The sequence below is a fragment of the Heteronotia binoei genome, chromosome 14 (assembly GCF_032191835.1).
Source record: "Heteronotia binoei isolate CCM8104 ecotype False Entrance Well chromosome 14, APGP_CSIRO_Hbin_v1, whole genome shotgun sequence".
NCBI classification, from domain to species: Eukaryota; Metazoa; Chordata; class Lepidosauria; order Squamata; family Gekkonidae; genus Heteronotia; species Heteronotia binoei.
In genome coordinates this window covers 27,444,595-27,461,262 of record NC_083236.1, presented here as the reverse complement: position 1 = coordinate 27,461,262, position 16,668 = coordinate 27,444,595, and the positions used below count along the sequence as shown (strand labels likewise).

General features: G+C 44.2%; 1 protein-coding gene across 1 annotated transcript; it reads left to right on the top strand.

Annotated features, from left to right (window-relative positions):
• Positions 1–8,158: 8,158 nt before the first annotated feature.
• LOC132582278 (uncharacterized) lies at positions 8,159–15,643 on the top strand. Its single transcript, XM_060253817.1, has 5 exons — positions 8,159–8,319; positions 11,257–11,308; positions 12,788–13,264; positions 14,941–15,276; positions 15,633–15,643. The coding sequence occupies exons 1-5, from the start codon at positions 8,293–8,295 to the stop codon at positions 15,641–15,643; spliced, it is 903 nt and encodes a 300-aa protein (XP_060109800.1). The 5' UTR covers positions 8,159–8,292.
• The last annotated feature ends 1,025 nt before the right edge of the window (positions 15,644–16,668 follow it).

Below are 16,668 nucleotides of genomic sequence, written 5' to 3'. Positions count from 1 at the left end.
GGCTGTTTGTGAAAGATTAAAGATGATGCTTGTAAGAATGGAGAGCAAGTCGATAGTTGGCACCTAAATAGATAGTAGACAGACCAGCAGCCACGATGGCTTGTATATTTATTTCATTTATTTATATTGTGCTTTTCTCCCCAATGGGGACCCAAAGCAGCTTACACTGTTCTTCCTTCCTACATTTTATTCTCCACAACAGGCCTTCATTGTGAGTTAGGCTGAACAAGGTCACCCAGCAGGCTTTCTTGGCAGTAGAGATTGGTAGTACCTGACATCCAGGATCCTAACCCGACACTCTAGTAACAATGCCCATTTGGTAAATGTCAGTTAGATTGTATCAATCTCATCCTCTCCCCTTTGTAGGGCTGCCAACTTCAGGTTGGGAAATTCCTGGAGATTTGGGGATGGAGGTTGGGGTTTGGGAAAGCAGCATATAATGCCATGGAGTCCACTCTCCAAAGTAGCCATTTTCTCCAGGGGAACTGATCTCTGTAATCTGGAGATACTTTCTTTCTTCCTTTCTCTAATCTCCTGCCTTGCAGATCTTGAGCAGTATCTGTTAAAAGTAGTTGGTAATAAGAAGAACAAAGGAAGAATTCAAGCCAGAGAACCAGGGCATGCCATACAAAGGAGGCCATCCTATTACAGGCTGCCTGAGTTCTCATGGCTGGAATAAGAAATTTACTTAAAAGAATGTTTTCTAATCTAGAATCTATTCATAATAAAATAACCAAAATATCTGGTGGATAATCTTTCCAGTGTTGCATAAAGGGGTTTAATCAATTTATTTCTAGCCTCATTATACCAAGCTCAGAACCAGAACATGGGCCGCAATTTCAATTTATCTAAGAATGGCATCCCTAACATATGTCCTTCAGAAACTGGATGGTTAGTGCATTTTAATCTTGCAAGCATAATTGCTCATCTGTATTTTGGAGCTGTGAGACAAAGCAGATGTTTTAGTATTGCAAAGAATGGTGCGATGCCCAGTTCCAAGAGATCTTCAAGCCCCAACTGGAGGCTGGCAACCCTAGCATGCTGAGAGGCACTTTTTCCTCTTCGCTCCTAGAGGTGAGAGCTAGCTGGCTGAGGAGGCAACTGGATCTTGCTTTTTTGCTGTCCCCCAGCCCACCCTGACAAGGTTTGGTTGCCTTTCCCCCTTCCCTGCCCTCCTAGCTTTTTTGGGGGGGGGGGAGGGGCGGGGTTGGTGTTTTTCCTTAGCTCTCTCAGCGCTGCCATTACCATGCTGAGCAAACTGAGGGTGCATTCTGGGGGGAGGGGCGGCCGAGCGACGGCTCAACTGCCTCCCAGCGACCCACCCCTCCCCCTGTCGGGCGGACGTTGGGCCGGGTTGCCTGGCAACGCGCGGCCCATGGCGCTGGAGATAGAGCTAAATGAGGCCTGGATGCGGGAGGAGCAGGCCCTGCGAGGCCTCGAGCCAGGTAACCGGGGGGGGGGGGCGGAGGACGGCAGTTGGAGCAGGGGGAGAAAAGGAAGGCGGGGCGAGAGAGAAAAGCCGCTGGGAGAGGGAGGGGCGCCCTGCACGCGCCCAGAGGCACTCTTACAGGCAGGACTGGAGAGGCAGAACGAGAGGACTGGGCGGCTCCTCTCCCTGCTTTCTTTTTTCTTGGGCCGGGGGAGCCGTTAGGAGCGGCCGCAGCTCGCGCCTGCTCAAATTTGAGGAATGGTTTCCAAACCCAAAGGATGAGGATGAGGAGTATTAGGCAACTGTGGAGAAAAGATACGGGCACTTGTGTCATTCTGGGTGTGTTTGAGCGCGCAAGACTTTGGGAAGTGAAGCTTCTCTGCTAGGAGTCTGTCTGAGCCTCCCCCCCCCCCCCGAAGGACGACTAAAGATCAGTGGTTGTTCAGCAAAAGGCCCCTTCTGCTTCTGACCTCCGCCCCTTACCTGGAGTGGAAAGCGTAGGTCGCACATTCAGCATAATCATAAGTCATGTTTTATAGCCTCTTCTTCATGCCAAAGGGCTCCCAGCAATAGAAAGGATCCCTAAAAATACCAGGGACGGAGGGGAGAGAAAAAGCAAAGGAAGGAAGTTAGAAGTTTGTAAAAATACGCATAGCTTGGAGAAAATGCATTAGAACTTTTTCTCCCTCTCCCACAATACTACAACTTGGGTTGGGCAATGAAGTTGATGGGCATTAGATTCAAGACAGACAAAAGGAAATCATTGCTTTAATTCAACGTGTGATTCATTGTGGAATTCGCTGCTGGATGGAAATGGCTTTGAAAAGGGAGGGTAGACAGATTCGCAGAGGAGGGATCCATCTGCAGCTACCAGCCATGGTAACTGAAGGTGAACCTCCACATTCAGCAACAATAAACCTCTGAATACCAGGAGGTAACATCTGTGCCCTGCTTCGTTGGCCCTCCATGACAACAGGTTGACCGCTGTGTGAAACGGTGCTGGACTAGATGGACCACTGACGTGATCCACATGTCACATCCCTCCCCCGATTTATTTATTAATTAAAATATCTGAACCTCGCCAGAATGAAAGTTGTTGAAATGTGTTCAGCTGAACAACTATACAAGGGACTTAAACACATTTACAAGTTCTCATTTCTTTCCAGAACAGGTGGATTCCCTCTCACTACAAAGAACTTATGCAGACAAAATACCTAGTCTCCTTGGGAGATGGTCTGAAATCTTTTAAAAACCTCAAGTACTTAGATTTGTCAAAGAACCTGCTCATGAGCTTGGAGGTGAGTTCTGTATTCTGGGTCTTCTTGACCTATGTGCATACAATCCAAGGACCTGGAAGAGCTGGTTTAACTGTTTCCAGCATGATTCTTGCTCTGTAAGACCGTGTTTGCAATAGAAAATTAAATAAAATACCTAGTCAGTGCTGACTCCTTAAAAGAGTACGCTAAAATTTCTGTGAATTATAGCAGCAAGGACTAGATTATCACATTTATTTTTTACCCATGAGAGTAGGACAAAGAAGACAACTCAGGCTGTACTGAATGAGAGGAAATCGGAAGAAATGTGCCTTCAAGTTTGTTGTTTAAAGCACTGTTCCCTTTGAAAACTCTACTGCTGCCTTTTTTTTCTCAGTGCAGGGCCTAGAGTCTTTACAGTCATTTGCATTATAATCACATTTCATCCTTGCTGGAAGTAGCCTGCCTCCAGACTTTCCCTCGCCTGAGAAAGCTAGACCTTCTCCTCAACCCAGTAACCAGGAATGACTCTGATTATTGGCTGTTCACAGTGAGAAAATTACAAGCTCTGAAAAACTAGGTGAGATAAAGTGCAAAGAAGAATATGTACAGCTCCACGTTGTTTTTTGGGGTCCTTATCTTAAAGTGATGGTTTGCATCTGCTATTCAGTTTAACTAGAGGCTTCCTGTTGAGCCAAATTGCTTTGGGAGTTGTGCTTGCTGTTTTGAGACCTGTAATTTCTCATGGAGTGGGATGCCGTTGACTCCTCTCTTCCAGCCTCCTATGGAAGGAGGCAATGAATGCACACACCACACCAGCATGCCTCCCTGCTATCACCCTGCTTCTACCCAAACATAAACCTGAACAAGTGAAAACACAATTCTCTGCAACACTTTCAAATGGTGAATTCATTCCTGTTTCCTTTAGATGACAGAGAGAATGAAAGAAAAGCTGCCCACCTGCATTTCAGCCTCAAGAACAAAGAGAAGTCAAGGTATGGATGTTGTTTAGCTTTTGTTTCTGGGTTGTGGATTCTGCTTGATATACACCCTTTGTTACAAGAGATGCTAAGCACACAAGAATCCTGTACTTGGGCCCACCTCAGTTATATAGCAGCACAGGTCTGTGCATGTGCTGTTCAAATAGTTGCATTCTTATACAATAGAAAAGGTCAAATGGTGGCAAGGTAGTTCCAGCTATGTTGCCTAGGGAAGGCCTCTGAATGCCTTGGTAGGCTGTACATTGTTGACTGGCAGGAGCTGATTTGGTAGAAGTCCCTTCCTTTTTTCATTCATATTGCAAAGCCACATAGGCACAATTCAATTGATAACAGATGGGCAGTTTGGACCAACTCAGAGATGCCTCAGAAACCGACATGAAAAATCCTTCCAAGCGCTAACATCTGCTGCCCGTCCTCATCCTATACTCACCGCATCCTCTGGTGTCCTCAGAGTGACTCAAAAAGCTACCACTTTCGAAGTAGTAGCAAATTTTTGAGCTGCACTCCAATCGCCTCTTTGACATCTGGACACGGAAGCATGCAGGTGAGGTGCCTTGGTGGTGAGAACCTGCTTTTTTTTTTAACAAACTGCCCAGAGCACATGAGCATGCATATGCGCATGACTACTAAAATGTATGGGGAAAAAGAAAACCAAACCACTCTAAGGGAATAGTGTGCTACAGTCGTCTGACCATGCCAAGGTGCCCTGCAGGCAGGATAAGGGCGCCTTGCGCTGGAGCATGTGGATCGTTTGGGACAGTTCTTTCTGAGTCAGCCCAATTTGGGATGCCTCCCATCCACCCCAAACTGCCCATCTGTTATCAGCCATTCTGAACCAAACAATGCTCCCTATGAAGGTGTGAGGTGTCTCCATGTTTTGCACTAGTGGCTATATTCTGCAGTGCCACTGTAAGCTGTATCACCCAGTGCTTCTGGTGCAGCAAGTTGTGGGGACCATTTAAGATACACCTGAAATTGTCAGGCTGGCCTGGCCAGATGTGAGCCAGACATACACATCTGGGAAACAATCCCAAAACCCTTCATCTTAGTATGCATTAAACTGGACTCTAATCCAAGTTGCATCTCTGGCCGTATACTCTCTGTTCCCTTGTGTAGGTCTTAAATACACAGACAAATGCTGTCATTATTTCCATTCTGCCACAGCAGATGAGGAACTGACCTACCTGACATGTATCCCAAATTACTAGACTTTAGTGAGAGGAATTCATCTTTTTCTAGCCTTGTTCTGCCTCTTTCCCTCTTTTTATAACATATAGAAGATGTTAAGGTATACTGATTTAGTCCCTCTAAAAACCATTCTGTTGTCTTCTCTTTCTCTCTCTCTTTGTCTCTTTAAAATTTGTCTTTAAATTAGGAGTTCCTAGCCTTTCCTGGCCCCTTCTTTGAGACCATGTTAAGGCCTTGTCTGTGGATGCTGCATGACCACAATAGCAACAAAGTCGTAAAAAGAAAAATATGTTATTTGTAAGGACAAACTTGTAGTTGGCAAGAATCACCCAGTCACTACAGAGCAAAGGAAGAATAAATAAGAGTGTTAAAAGTTATCCTCCGTTTCTGGGTCTTGCACTTACCCCCTATGACAGTGAGTTAAGAAGTAGACAGGATAATCTTAAAGTTTTCAGATTTTGATCTCCATCTTTTTTTTTTTTCTGGAGGTCATTTTCTCAAATCCCTCTTTCCTTCAGTTAGGGGTAGACTGTCTTTTTGACCCAGGTGACAGGAAAAAAATGCATCCTTTCCCTGTTAAGATGTTGCTGTGCCAGCAAACAAAATGGGGAGGGGTGTGTGAGAGTTAAGCTTGGCAGATCATGTTTGGATCAGCATCTCAGCAACCACCTAACATGTGGCTTGTGCAGGGCCAGAAGGTAATAGCAGGCATAAGCCTATTGCCTTCTGTTGTGCCTCTAGCCCCAACAGTTCTGCTGGTGGAGGCTTATCACAGTGTGGCAAGCAAAACGGTCTGCTATGCTATGGCAGATATGCCTTCCCCAAGGCTATCTTTTGGTTTCTGCCAGAGCGGTCTCCAAAATGACAGCCTTTTCCTCCTCACCCTCAGAAGCTCACACTTCAGATGCTCTCCTGGAATTTCTAGCTTTCCCAGTCAATCTACAAAAGGGTTCCATACCATAAACACCAGCAGCCCCCTTCTACAAATGGAAAATTTCTAGCTTCTTGGCTTTAGTTGACAGTTTGATGCTGCAGAAGGAAACCTGTTTTGTTCTGCTGGCTACCTGTGGGAATCTTCCTCACTGTGGCAGGCTGAAAGTTAGACTGCTGTTGTGGCCTTTGTTCAGCTAGGAAAACTGCAGCCCTGTACATACAGCAGTGAACATGTATCTGTTCATAAGGAAAAGTCAGCACCCACTTTCATTTTAAATATAAAACTGAGGATCAGAACCTGGATACAACTGTGCCTTAAATTGTACATCCTGCCTTAGTATGTTGACTGTAAGAAGAGTTATTCAGTTTGCCTACAGGAAAAGATAGCATGTACACAGTTTGTATGCAAACTGTCTGTGATATGTCTAGAGGAGAGTTAGTTTGATGTAGTGGTTAAGAGCACAGACTCTAATCTGGGAGAACCAGGTTTGATTCCCCACTTCTCCACATGCAGCTGCTGGTGTGACCTTGGGCCAGTCTCAAGTTCTCTCAGAGCTGTACTCTCAAGAGCAGTTCTTTAAAAGCTCTCTCAGCCCCACCTACCTCACAGGGTGTCTGTTGTGGGGAGGGGAAGGAGAATGTAAGCCACTGAGTGAAGGGCGGGGTATATATCCAATTTCTTCTCTTCTACTGGGCTTGAGCTGAGGAAACACTGTGCAGTTGTTGGGCCTGTAACTTCCCCTTTGTCAGGAGTTGCAATGGAACTCTGTCTGCAAATGGTACTTGGTCACCTGTTGGGGTTGTGTTCCTGTGAGGCTACAGGAATCCTGTTTGTCCAGCAATAGCTGTGGTTGTGGGGTTGGTGTGTGAGATAAAATTTGCATGGCATGTGAGGTAAAACTTGCATGACATCACAGTGGTGTCCTGCCTGCATCTATCCAAAGGGGCTACTTTCTCTATACTATGGTTACTTCTCATGTGTCCCCTGGGAGGAAGGCTCTGCTTTCAGCTCTTCAGGAGGAAGGGCAGTTGAGCTAATAACACAGTAGGTAACTGTTGTAGGAAAGAGACAGAGGCAACAATCCAAAACTGAGGCAGGGATCTCCCTCCTTTGCTTACCTGGACTGAGTCCTTGCAGTCCCAGTTAGGTGTTCCCTCACTTCCTTTTTTGTGCAAAGTGCCTCTTTAGAATTCCCATCACCAAAATCCTTCTCCAGGCTATGTATGTGTATGTATATGAAATATTCCAGAAAGATTCAGCACACTGAGTCAACCTTATCATCAGATTTTCCACTGCAGCCCCAAGATCTCTTTCCTTCCATCAGTATATGTTTTAAATTAGGATTTTTTGCTTCAGTATGCATCACCTTGAACATTTGCCACACTATTGCCAACTCACCCAATTTAGAGAGATTGTCCCGTAGCTCTTCACAATCTACCATTCTGTAAATTTGGCATAATCTACAGACTTGGCAACTGGACTGCTAGATTGCTCCCTCTGCCCCAATAATTTGTATACAAATTAAACAGCTTCCATCCTGATACCGCTACTTGTTGGATTGCACCGCTCACCCCTAGCCATTGTGAGAACTGTCTATGCTCTGTTTACTTTCATATAATCCATAAGTGGGCCCATTACAAGCTCCACATCCTGTTATCTATGCTCTACTTGGGATTTCTGTAGTGCTCAGGAGAACTGTGGTGGGCTGAGCTCCTATCCTCAGTTGAACCACTGACTGTGCTGGCATGGCCAGAGAGCAGTTGCCTTTTCACCCTCACTGTATCTTGAGAGAATGGTTATTCTTATGCAAGTGTTTTTACCACCATAATGTTATCCTAGTGCTGGGGGCACAACATGAGCAGAGGGGGATTTTATGACAATGTTGTCTTGGAGACCACAGAAATCACCAATGCAGAAACTCAGCAGCCCAGCACTACATAAGTCTCAAAATGGAGGCCCCCACACACACACCTGGGCACATTTCAGACATAAGGAGATGAATAGTGACGTTGCAGATGCATTGCATGTTCCGCACTTCACAACTATATACCAACAGTCTGTTTCTTGCTTCAGTCTAAAATAAAAGTCACGAGGGATTGTGGACAAATGGAGAAAGGTAAGAGTGAATGCCTGTTGGAGTTAGGGATAGAATGAAAGTACTTCATTTAAAATAAGATGCATACTTTCACAGTAAGTTTTGGGTGTGTAGCCACGTTGGTCTGCTGTAGAAAATGAAGGCAGCTTTAATTCTCAAAAGCTTGTACTCTGGAAATCTTATTAGTCTCTAAGGTGCTGCTGGACTCAAATTTTGCACATTCACAGTCAGCTGAAGATGTGTATTTGGATAAAGAAAGAGTGTCCAGTACTTAAATACATTTAAATTCTAACAATGTCCTGTTAAATTTGTTTTTGCATCTTGCTGGTCTAGAGAACATACAATGAGGAGTCAAATGCGAGACCAGGCGATCTTTACAATGTCCAGTTTGGATGCAGAAAACATTAAAAAGCTTACAGGTAGGAATCAAGGTCACTGTGTATGATCTAGGGCAGAAATGTCGAACCCATTGTTACAAAGGCCAGATCTGACATAAATGTGATTTTATAAGGCCAGGCCGTGTGTGTCATAAAATGTAATGTGAGGTACCGAAGACATAAACTTTATAAAGGACAGCAGCTGGTAAGCTCCAAGTTGGTTTTTCCTCACTGCAAGGCCCCAGGGGCTGGGGGGCGGGGCGTGCATTCAGAGGGAAACCTGCATGGGCAGACTGCAGAGCCAGCATGAATGTGGCTGAGGTGGCTTCCAGTTTACCAGTGAGGCTGCCACTGAAGTGAAGGGGGGTTCTGCTTGACTGCTGCAGACAAGATTATTCTGCCATGCCGAGTCACAATCAAAGTGGCTCTGCCCACTGCCCTCCCCCCACAACAACATCCTGTTTCCTTCCTTGCACCAGTCACTCATGGGCTGGAAGATAGCCCTTGATAGGCGTGTTCCATTCCCCAGGTCTTATGTTTGACAACCCTGGTCTAGGGGGAGCTTTTCTTATGCAGTGATAGTTGAAAAAATTATTTTGGTTCTTACTGCCAGTAGAGATATTTCTGGAGCAGGAACAATCTGAGCACCCAGACACATCCCAAATGAGACAAATGCTAGGCTTCCTCAGGTCCAGTTTGGGAGAGGGAAGCAGGAGGGGGTAGACCCCACTGGATGGGTACTATTGAGTAAAAGAAGTGGACTGACTTTCCATGAATGTTCTTGAGTGACCACTTAGAGTCTAGGAGTGCATGCTTTTCATACTGAGATTGTGTCATCTACTTGGAGCAAATCAGATCTTGCAAAGTCATTCCAGGCATTCCAGTATTGACTGTTGACTACTAAAGTGCCCTCCAGAAGTAATGAAAGACAGCTTTGAAAAAGCAAAATGAAAGTGTGCGTTTAGTTTGGACAGGTATTCTTTGATGTAGATGCTGCATCCTTCATGTGTGAGACCTGGACTGCAGTCAGACACACCATTTAACCCGTCAGTGAGACACTCCTGTTTTTATCTGTCCTCATTTGAAATGGAGTCACCCAGTCAGACATCCCGACCATATTAATAGCATGGCGATTGAAAGCACTAACATTAATCAGTTACTGGTATGAGAAGGTGTGATCAGTGACAATGTTGATTAAGTTAACATTAAAAAGATGCAGACCTTTGTGGAACAGATCTGCGAAAAATTAGATTTTGTCCATTGAACACTGGATCCTGTGAATCTTGGACTGTGTACAATTTTATGTGTTTCACTCATACAACAATCAATTTTTAAAAGCCCTGTTAAAGGGCTAAAATAGGGGGAAACAGACTAGAGTTGAGTGTCGTCATCCTGAAGGCAGCACTAAGTTCCACCCCTTTCCCCCTGTATTGGTTGTAGGCAGAGCTGTTGCATGGAAGGTCTGCCTGCAGTTAGTGTGTTGGTTCCTTTTTAAATTTAAAAAAAGGAGGTTTCCCCCCTTCTTTTTTAGGGAAATCCCTGGGAGCCCTACGAGTCATATTTGGAAAGATCATGATCTCCATGTGCAAACTCCCCAATAAAGAGAGAAGCACCTTGGGAAAATACCCCTATGTAGAAGAAGCCATGACTAAGTTTCTTTCTAGTTCTTTTTATGCTGGAGAATCAGAAAGTTATTTCTCCTTTGAACACAGAATCAAACCTAAGCCAGTCTTTTCACCACCATAAGCCATACCATGATGGAAACAATTCTGTAAGAGTTTCAGCCGCTTCCAAACTGCAAGCCAACAAGTCAACTAAAGAACACACGCCACATAACCTCCATATGCAGATACTAGTAAGTAGGCTTGGATGAGTGTGGGCAGAGGGCTTTCCTCCATAGACAGGGCTCCGAAGCTGGTTTTGGTGGTGCTTGATATCTTCCTTCCTTAACTCTAGCAATTGAAGTTTCACAATGCAATCCTAAGTCTGCTGTACTTGACAACAACAAAAAACAGAAAACCCAGAATTTTAGAAATCACCAGTATCAAAGCACCAGCCACTTATAACTTCAGATAGTTAAAATTCTTCATTGTTAAGAAAACATTAGCTCTGAGAGTGTAGTAGGGATGCCAGCTTCCAGCTGGGACCTGGGGATTCCCTGGTATTACAGTTGGTATTACAGTTCAACTCCAGACTACTGAAATCTGTTCTGCTGGAGATAATGGATGCTTTGGAAGGTGGGCCCTGTGGTATTGTGCCCCACAGAGGTCCCTGTCTTCCTGAGGTTCCGCCACCAAATCTCCTGGAGTTTCCCAATTTGGACCTGGGAACCATACCCGCCCCACCCATGCCAGTGGCCAGAGGGGATCTGGCAACCCCAATATGTGGTAGATAATTTCCAGCCTAGAGATATGCACACTGAAGGAGGATATCATTTTATCAAGAGGAACTTAGAATAAAGCAAACTCAGCTTCCCCTATATATCAGAAACTTCTCACAACACAATAGTCTCTGAGAGCCTAACCAAGCATTAGAAAGATGTGTGGTTGCCTTTGAGAAGAGCATCCTCTTTCTCCCTTTTTGTCCAAAAGCAAAAATGCATGACATACTGTTATGGTGCTTTGAGATTCTTGCCCCTGCAAGTGACAACCAATTAAATTGAGCTGGAAAGGGGAAACTTGAAGCTTGATGATGCCATGTCACATATTTTTAATCACTAATTACTTCAGTGGGAGTAGGCTTTCCATGGCAGCAGTTGTGTGTCATTTTGTGAGTTTCTGTCCCAAGATCCACAGCCTTTTCTTTGGTCTGATTCAGCTTGAGGGATGTACAATGTCCAGGTAAATCATGACAACATTTGCTATGATGTATGACAATCTATGAATATTTATTCAGATCCTTTGATTCAGATTGGAAAGTAAATCAATAAATGTGTAACTGTGATCCTTTCCCAAATGCTAAATGTCTAATATTTTCTAGGTAGATGATGCAAAGAGAAGACATTTACTGAGTCATAACCCCTTGGACTGTGGTGAGTGTTCTATTCAGTTACTCTTTCAATTTGAGGAAAAATGGCATACATCTTGAATATGAGGAAATAAAGAGTTCTTAAGATCCTAATGCTGATCTGATTGATATCTCAGGCTTAATTCTTGTAAACAGCAAATGAGGCATCTGGATTGTACCACTTCAGGTTCTTTTTAGTGCAGATTCTTTCTAATGCCCTTCTCTTAGGAAAGGTCCCCTGTGCAAGCACCAGTCGTTTTCAACTCTGGGGTGACGTTGCTTTCACAACGTTTTCATGGCAGACTTTTTACAGGGTGGTTTGCCATTGCCTTTCTCAGTCATCTACACTTTCCCCCCAGCAAGCTGGGTACTCATTTTATCGACCTCGGAAGGACGGAAGGCTGAGTCAACCTTGAGCCGGCTACCTGAAAACCCAGCTTCTGCCGGGGATTGAACTCAGGTCGTGAGCAGAATTTAGGACTGCAGTACTGCAGCTTTAATACTCTGCGTCCGGGGCCCTTCTCATAACTGCACAACAAAAAGGGCTACATATTTACTTTATGAAATGAAATCTGGGAACCTTATAGATTGTTGATGTAACAATCTATATTGTATATTGTTATACTATATATATATATAGTGTTATAATGATCTACCTGTTGCCAGTTTCCTTTGAAATGTAAAAAAGCCAGCAGTGCAACAGGTGGGACATGAGAGATGGATGGAAAATGCAGAGGAACCTGCTTTATGAAAGCCCTGCCACAGGTGTGCCATATGGGATCTGGAACAATAGCAAGATAACCACACAATTTCATCCCTGTTTATATCCCACTTTAGTGTTCCAGGATGCCTTACTTGTTTGTAAGAGTGTTGCCTACATCTAAGAAAAAGATTCATAAAATCCAGGAAGCACATGTGGAAATTTGATTGCTTGAACACTCTTTTCTAGTCTTCTAAAATTTTTAATGACTGGATGTTTCCCTTAAGAGAAATCAGCCTTATCTTGATACCAAAAGTGCATCCTCCATGATACATTTTGAGCGGCTTCCTATTGCAGCCACTGCAGTGCTAGCCACATGGCCACTAATAAGCTAGGTCTGTGGCCATTTGTCCCTGCCGCACATGATACTGTCTCAGCTTATGCTTCAGGAAATCAAACGAACCTCTGCCACACATATAAGTGGAACCTTTGTATAAATGCTGATTAAGTATCTGCTTCTTTATAATTGGCACTTCTGTTTGTCACAGAAAAGTTTATGGGCCGGAAACATCGTTTGATAAAGACAAACAAGAGTAGGGGTGACACCTAAAGTGGAAAAAAAATGTAGTTTAAACAGTATTTTTTTTCTGAAATGCAATGAGTCTCTGATGTGTAGCACTACTGAAGCTAAGTAGGAGTGGATTTGGTTATCCCCTTAGACAGGAGAACCTTGTGAGAAAGGGGCTATACATTTAACAGGGTTTTTAAATTAATGTCTTTCTTCTCTCTGGCTGTTCTTTGTAGACCACAAGCTCCTTTCCTCATCCCCTCAAGCCCAAACTTCCATGCACTCCCAAGTAAGACGCAGAGCCAGATCTAGTAAAGGAAGACTTCATGTGTCCTTTTCCGAAGACTCCCCTTCAGACTTCCCTCACAGCGAAAAAGAAAGAGGACGGAAATTGGACCTGCTTGACTTTGGCCGAGGTGTTTCTCCAACCAGAAGACTGAATTTGAATGACACAGGGAAGCTGAACTCCCATGAGTTGGCCAGAGATCTCAAGCTGGGTAGTTATGAGTGTCAGTGTCTCGCATCTTCCACTGCTCACAAGGAGCTGCATAAGAGACTTGCAGATGACAGGAAAGCAGCAGACAGTGGCCGTAATTATAGCTCCAAGGATGCTAAGGAAGCCCTGGCAGCTACCTGGTCCTCTTGTGGGGATTTCCGAGGACAGTACTTGCAAACAGGCTCAGATCCTGAAAGTTCCTTGAAACACAGTTCAGGTGAAGAAAAAATATTTGTTTGTTTATTTATTTAGTGGTCTAATTTCCTGTTGCTTGACTTTCTGAGGTTCTGCATAGCTGTGGGGGATCTACACTGCTTCAGTATGTGCTGGGTAGGCAAACACGTCCTTCTCTGCCTTATACACCTACTGTGGGAAAAAGATTCTGCCTTATACACCTACTGTGAGAAAAAGAAGAGATTGGATTTATACCCTGCTCTTCATTCAGAGTGGCTTACAGTCTCCTTTCCTTCCCCTCCCGACAACAAACACCCTGTGAGATAGGTTGGACTGAGAGAACTCTTGAGAGAACAGCTCTGAGAGAACTTGTAACTAACCCAAGGTCACACCAGCAGCTGCATTTGGAGGAGGGGGGGGACAAACCTGGTTCTTCCAGATTAGAGTACACGCTCCTAACCACCAAACTGGGGAGGGGAAGACTGCTCTTCAAGCAGTCCAACATCTCATCCTTCTGCCAGTACTTAGTGTCTCAGTCGTCTCCTTTTCAAAATGCTTGTTGTAAGAGCAAACCTTAACATTACAGCCTGAGAAATCTGCTCCCCACCCTTTTTAAATTTTCTAATATCCTGTCCAATGAAGAATTCTGGTACGCTCACACAATGTTTGGTTTCAGTTTGATTTATCCTAGTAAAAAATATTGCACTGGTTTTGTTGTGGTTCTAGATTTTATGTGGACTGACATGGCCATGAGATGGGGTGGGGGAGCAGGACAAGGAAAAGAAATGGAAATACTGGTTTTGCCTTTCCTTTCTCAGTACCCCTCAAATTCCTTGACCAGTTAGAGATTTGGACTGGCTGATGAGTTCCATGAGCTCTCCTCCTGAGCAATGTTCCCTCTAAGCTGCAGAGTCTTGTGAGCAAAAATTCTACTTTGTGAGCTACTGCCATTAAAGTTGTGAGCTACTGGTACTAAAGTTGTGAGCTGCTGCATAAATTAGTTTGCTCCTGTGTCATTCTTCCTGAGCTAAGGCAGAAATGTGTGAGCTGGAGGCTAAAAATCTGTGAGCTAGCTCACAATAATTTAGCTTAGAGGGTACACTGCTCCTGAGAGTTTCCTCACCCAAAGTTCCTTTAGTCAGGAATTAGTGCTGGCTGAATTCCAAAGTATGGCTGAGTATTATACTGCAAACGATTCAATAATTGATGAAATATTTGTTTTCCCATCAGCTTCTGGTGACTTGCCCTTGTTGTCTCCTTATTGCTTTTTCTCTGGAAAGTCTGGGGCTTGTGGACAAAAGCCATTTCCCCAGCAACATCACTGTTGATGTCAGCAGCTGATTAATCTGTCTTTTGAAAGTTGTAAGGCCCCTCCATGGTTCTACAAGGAAGATTTTGAATAGATCTTATTCTGACAGAATCTGCCTCTGTCGCCTTAATAAAGTTGACACATCCTGTTTGTGTTTTGGTTTTGTTTCGTGAATATTTTTGAGAACTTTTGCTTTTTTTTAATAGGTATTTTTTATATAATTGAAGGGTACAGAAGGAAAAAAAGGGAGAAAGGGTATCAAAAAGTCATTAATGACATAAAGCTCAACGACATACATTTCTCAGAATATCAGTATACTTTTGTTTTGAGTATACCAATTTTTAAATCAGTTTGATATTATAGTTTTGGAGTAACATAGCTCTTTTGATTCTTGTGTCCCCTTTCCCTAGATGCAAAGCTGAACAGTTGCTTTTGTCCATTATCCAACTCTACTTTTACAAGCTTAGGGGATTTCCAGTCTAAGTGCAGATCTTTATTGGATGAGAAACCACTTGAGGATTCACAGCCAGTTTCAGCACCATTATCTGTGGCCCGGAAAGGGCAAGAATCTTCAGTCAGTCGCTCACTCAGTCCTTCAAGAGTGGAGTTTAAACACAGCAGAAGCCCTACACATTGCTCAAAAGAAACAAATAAGGAGGCAAGTGCTTTGTTCCGTGCTGTGGAGCAGATCGGTGGACAATGGAACGTGTCTTCTTGGCTGTTCCACATAATGACATGTCTCTGGGGTTTGCCTGTTGTCACAGCAGCTGCTGATGCTACACAGCAGCAACTGGGTGTCTGTATGGCAGGTTTTCCTACATTTCCCCTCCCCTGGTCCTCGGAGCAGACACCCCCCCCCCCCCCCACCAATACTCTCTCTAAGCTGTGGAGCAGAAATTCTACTTTGTGAACTACTGGCATTAAAGTTGTGAGCTACTCCATAAATTAGTTTGCTCTGGGGCCATTTTTCCTGAGCTGAGACAAAAATGCGTGAGCTGGAGGCTAAAAAACTGTGAGCTTGCTCACACTAACTCAGCTCAGAGGGAACACTGCCCCCCACTCCATGCCACTTGGGGGGCAGTTGTCTTTTTCTGTTTTAAAGCTGGTAATTGATGTATAGATGTATACAGTTTTATCAGCATCTTGATATGTCAGTTACAGATTTTAAAAAATAAATTTCAAAAATGTATGATGATTATTGTTTTCTGTTAGACATTCCTTTAAGTGAGAAGTTTGCAAAGATCTGGCAAATGTTTGACTTTGGCTCTCTCTCTGTAGCATCAACTCAGTGAGCAGAAGAGCGGCCATATCCGGACAGAAAGTCCCCATGATGCAGATAAAAGTTCTCCTGTCGTTGTCCTGCTACAACTCCTGCAACTTGTGGATCGCTATTGGAATGGTTCAGGCTCCCTTCTCCTCAATAACAATTTTCTTGGTAGGTGGCTTGCCTAGAACTCCTGCTAGCTCTTACCTTTGGGAGACAGGGACAAACAGCTTTGCTTACCTTTGGCCATGGGCTTGTGCCAGTTTGTTGGGGAATGACTTGCCTGCTGTGCTTCATTTCTGATGGCCTTCACCAGATCTTCCCTTTGGGAAGGACCTGTTTTCACTGAAGGGTCCCAGCCAGGGAACCTCTGAGGACATAGAAATCATCTTTCCCTTACCCACTAGCCTTCAGAGAAGAATTTCCAGGGTCAAAAGGAGTCTCCTGGACAAGATTGAGCACAGGCACTAACCATCAGTATTTCCCAAATTCCTAAAATGTGCCAATTCATGTATGAGACCCTGTTTATATTTCTGTCGTTCTGTAGCTGCAGCTCGTGACTTGCTGAGGAATCTGATGGCTGCTGCCCCTTCACAACAGGTCAGTTCCTCCACTACTGTAGCCACAACACGTTCAAAGTCCACAGGAATCAATTCCAGGATTCCTAAGGACCTGCCAAAGTATTCTCAGCACTTTTTGAGGGTAGAGAAGCCTGTGGTCTGTGCCTTCGTCTCTGGTAAAACAGTAGCAACATCTGTCATCTGTTGGTTACATGTTTATCCCATACTCCTCCCAAAGGGATGAGGGCACTTCCCTTTCTCCATTTTGTCCTCACAACAGCCCTGTGAGGTGGATTAAGCTGAGAAAAATAGCA